The following is a 3,913-nucleotide window of genomic DNA, read 5'->3' as shown; positions in this document are numbered from 1 at the left end:
CAGTATGCTGTCAGAGCCCACGCGGTAGAGAACTCTGCCTGCGAGGTCCTGACTGACTTTTTTCCTCAGCACCAAAATTATGAGGCCAACACCAAACATAGCACTCAACTCTTGGCCAAAACGCTACCCTTATCCGACACAGTAAACCGCATTCTAGCCGATAGCGGGGTGAAGGTCAGTGAGCTGGCCAGGGTCCCCCCGCCCTCCTACCCGCCTTGGCTTGAGGAAACCCCTACTATCATATACGACAGTGAAGATAATACTACCAAAAAAGATAACCCCGTCTACCTAGCTACTGTTACAAAAGAAACCCTAAACTACAAATTCTCGGAGCATTTAAAAGTCTTTACTGACGGATCCAAATTTGCAGACGGCAGCGTTGGCTGCGCCTTTGTGATCCCAGATCTCAAAATCTCAAGGAAATATACTCTTAATAAAGACATCTCCATATTCTCAGCCGAGCTATTTGCCTTGCTCATGGCATGCACTTTTATAAATGACCTCCCAGTCACACCGCGTGCGGTAGTTTTCTGCTCTGACTCGCGCTCTTCATTACAAGCTCTGCATCGAAACACATCAAATCGGGCAGAGCTACAAAGAGAAATCCTCTTTATATGTCACCAGTTAATCTCATCCGGCACATCCGTATCATTTCTCTGGGTCCCCTCTCACGTAGGGGTCCGGGGAAATGAACTGGCGGATGTCGCTGCCAAAGAAGCGGCAGAATCTAGCCCAGCTAACACTAACATCGGCTACTCAGTAACCGAGTTCTACAGTAAAATCCGTAAACTCATTCGAAGTCAGTACGTAACATCTCTGTCCTATCAACCCATTGATATGAACGATCTACACCCCGATCTCCCAACAAACCTCCTCACTATCTTCAGACGCCTCCGTGCCGGCGGCTGCCGCTTCCATATCTTTAACAAGTCCTGCCATTGTGGAGAACCCTATTCATTTCAACACATTTTCGCTCCATGCGCTACAAATAGAATTACCTTTAAAACCTTATATGACCATATGCAGCTCCATGGTCTGAGTCCCCAGGATTATCTGCGCAGTAGCAGTTCTCTAGGCTGGTCACACAGCTTGCTGCTGTGCCGACTGGTCAGGGACTCGGACATGGGGCTGTGGGTATAACTAAGCCCAGATTATCACATCAGCGTGTTTCAGTTTGAGGTCGAGTGGCTCCCGCCATCCCTCCTGATTCCAGCGACTACCTTCTAGACAACATATCCTCACCCAAGGCCCACTAGTCGCCAAACTGTACATATTGTTTTTATTACCACGGCCTTCGTGGCTTACATCTTAATCCTTTTATTTGTAAAAAGTTTTGAGATTTATTGTTCGTGTTCCTCTTACTTGCTCATCTATTTGGTTTTATTGGTGATCCTGAAAGGTTCCACTTTTTAACTCGATTTGAAATAAAAAAAAATAATATTACAAGCCCGTTATTCAAGATATAGAATACAGACTTATAATTCTTACCAAGAAACATCTTAACTACTTTTCATTTTAACAAATTCCACAGAGCATTATCAACTCAACCCCACCCCCTGCCCTCCTCTCCTTATTTTTTGTTTCTTTCTTTCCTCTTTTTGAAAGCGGACAAACACTCAAGTCCTTAATGGCTCAAAACCGTAGGACTTTTAATATTAATTTTAACGCATAAGCATGCATTCGCTCCTAGCAGCTGAACACGACACTACACTTGCTTTGCTGTCTACGGGTTTCGCCTTCGGCCTCTACGTTTCCTTGCATTGTTTTCTTGAATAAAAAGTTGAAACAAGACGCTTGGACTTGGGCTTCGTGTATCTACTACTACTACCCTTCCACTCCTCCACTACATCTATATAATTATACGGCTTGTGTGTGTGTGTGTGTCTGTCTGTCTGTGTGTTCACGATTCACGGCCAAAGTTCTCGATGGATCTGCTTCAAATTTGGTGGGCATATTCAGGTAGACCCCGAACAAAATCGTGGAAAATGTTGAACACGTGCGTGCTCTCATCTTCTCCAGTGTTTTGCGCGTTTATCTCCCTTCCTTCGTACGGTGCGACCGGGTATTCGGTTCTACTTCTTCCCGGCGAAGCGGGTATTCATCTAGTCTTACATGTATATAAATGGGGCTTTTACGACACATATTGTGCTTTTCACAAGAATGACAATTGACGCCATTGAGGCTATGAACGCACATTTTCGCCAGGAATGCACGTGGTGTTTACCGACTGTACAGGCCAAACTATAACTAACACAATAATTCAATTTCCATAGAAAGTTAGCACTGCGCTAGGTCGTTAATATGTCTTCTCGCGTCAATAATGGTGCCACGGTCTGTAGTTTGAAGACACATTCACAATGTCACTGTCTACTGGGCAATTGGGAAACAATCTGCACATGATAAGACATTGTCTACATTAAAGATTTCCAAAATGTGACCCTCCACCACGAAATGAGTCGCATGTCACCTCGCGCGGTTCTACGCAAGGCTTAATATAAGTCCGGGGAGTGTCTGGTAACAGTGTGAGGGTCAACTTAGTCACAGGCTTATAACTCAAACAGTTTTTGCTCTTTTCTAAAAACGTTTTCACCACTGGATAGAGCATAAAAAACTCTTTAGGAAAATGTAAAAATATGAAAATCATGGAAAGGTGACATGCGACTCATTCCGTGGTGGAGGGTCACAAATGATTGACGGCAACTTGGGCTAAAAATGTAATGAACTTGTCTGCAGGTCCCTTTTCGATATACTCACAAAGTTTTGAGATTGGAGAGGCCTTTGAAAGTTCCATTGCTCAGCTCTGTGATCCCATTGTTCTGCAGGTTTCTTGGAATAAGAAAAGAATACATAAAATTTCACCACAAACTATGTTTTCGTTTACCAAACAAAGCCACTATTTTACTGGTTTTTGTGTGGAAAAACCGCAGCACAAACATCAACCGGGTAGTCGGTTCTCATTGCATTTGGTAGGTTTGTTGTTGTTTTTGTTGCTGTTATTGTTGTTGTTGTTGTTGTTGTTGTTGTTGTTGTCGTGGTTGTGGATTTTTTGGTATCAAAATAAACTAGGCCTTTGTGCAAGGAGATTGTTGTTTGAATCTGAAATATAAAATATTAATTAAAATAACTCTGAAATTCAGATGAAGTCTTAGCCTTAGCTGTTACCGCTCATGTTATTCTGCTTTAATATGTAGGACATCGAGCGTTAATTCGAAACACCAAGCACAACACAGCTTGGAATCAACTCATGGTTTGACAGTAATGAGGCGTAGGTTAGGGGGGGGGGGGGGGGGGGGGGGGGGGGGGGGGGGGGGGGGGGGGGGGGGGCACCCACGTTCCAGTTTACCATGCCGGGCCTTCAGTTTTGCTTCTCCGCCCAAGCGTTTGCTGTCAGAAGGGCTCAAGGGACGCCACGCTATAAGAAGTTGATTTTGACTTTTGCAAATTAGGTCAATAACAAGATCTAGATCAGCACTTTTCAGGACGTGTACGGGAAAGTGTACGGGTAACGTCATCAATTCTAGTTTTTGCGTCACGCGTTTGCCAAGATCTGCAGTCTTGATTGGAGCAAACAACGCATGCATTTGGAACATTAAAGAACAAAATGAGTCACGGGTGACGCAATATCTACACGTACACGTACAGGTCTTTGCTACACGTTCGATCATTTAGAACGCTGTAATATTAGAAAAGTAACTTACAAGGACACAAGTCGCCATTGGTTAATGAAGATGCCATCGGGGATGTCTTCCAAAGAGTTGTTGCTCAGGTCCCTGCGAAATGTGCAGAAGAGAACAATTTACATTGCGTACATCATGAAATCCCAAAACAAATATATACACTGCCAACGTTCCAAAATTCAGAATAAAAAAACAACAAAAAAGGTATGTTGTTGGAACGTTTTTTGGTCAAAAAT

General features: G+C 43.6%; 1 protein-coding gene across 1 annotated transcript in view; it reads right to left on the bottom strand.

Moving 5' to 3' along the window:
• Positions 1-2,750: 2,750 nt before the first annotated feature.
• Positions 2,751-3,913, bottom strand: part of LOC138979517 (G-protein coupled receptor GRL101-like) — a 22,605-nt gene continuing 21,442 nt past the window's right edge. The window contains exons 8-9 of the mRNA XM_070352227.1: positions 3,699-3,770; positions 2,751-2,826 (exon numbers count right to left, since the gene is read on the bottom strand). Of these exons, the coding sequence (XP_070208328.1) occupies positions 2,751-2,826; positions 3,699-3,770 (148 nt within the window). The remainder of the gene's footprint in view (positions 2,827-3,698; positions 3,771-3,913) is intronic.

This window comes from Littorina saxatilis, linkage group LG11 (genome assembly GCF_037325665.1).
Source record: "Littorina saxatilis isolate snail1 linkage group LG11, US_GU_Lsax_2.0, whole genome shotgun sequence".
Lineage (NCBI taxonomy): Eukaryota > Metazoa > Mollusca > Gastropoda > Littorinimorpha > Littorinidae > Littorina > Littorina saxatilis.
Note: the sequence above shows the minus strand (reverse complement) of the source record. Positions and strands in the feature narration are given on the sequence as shown.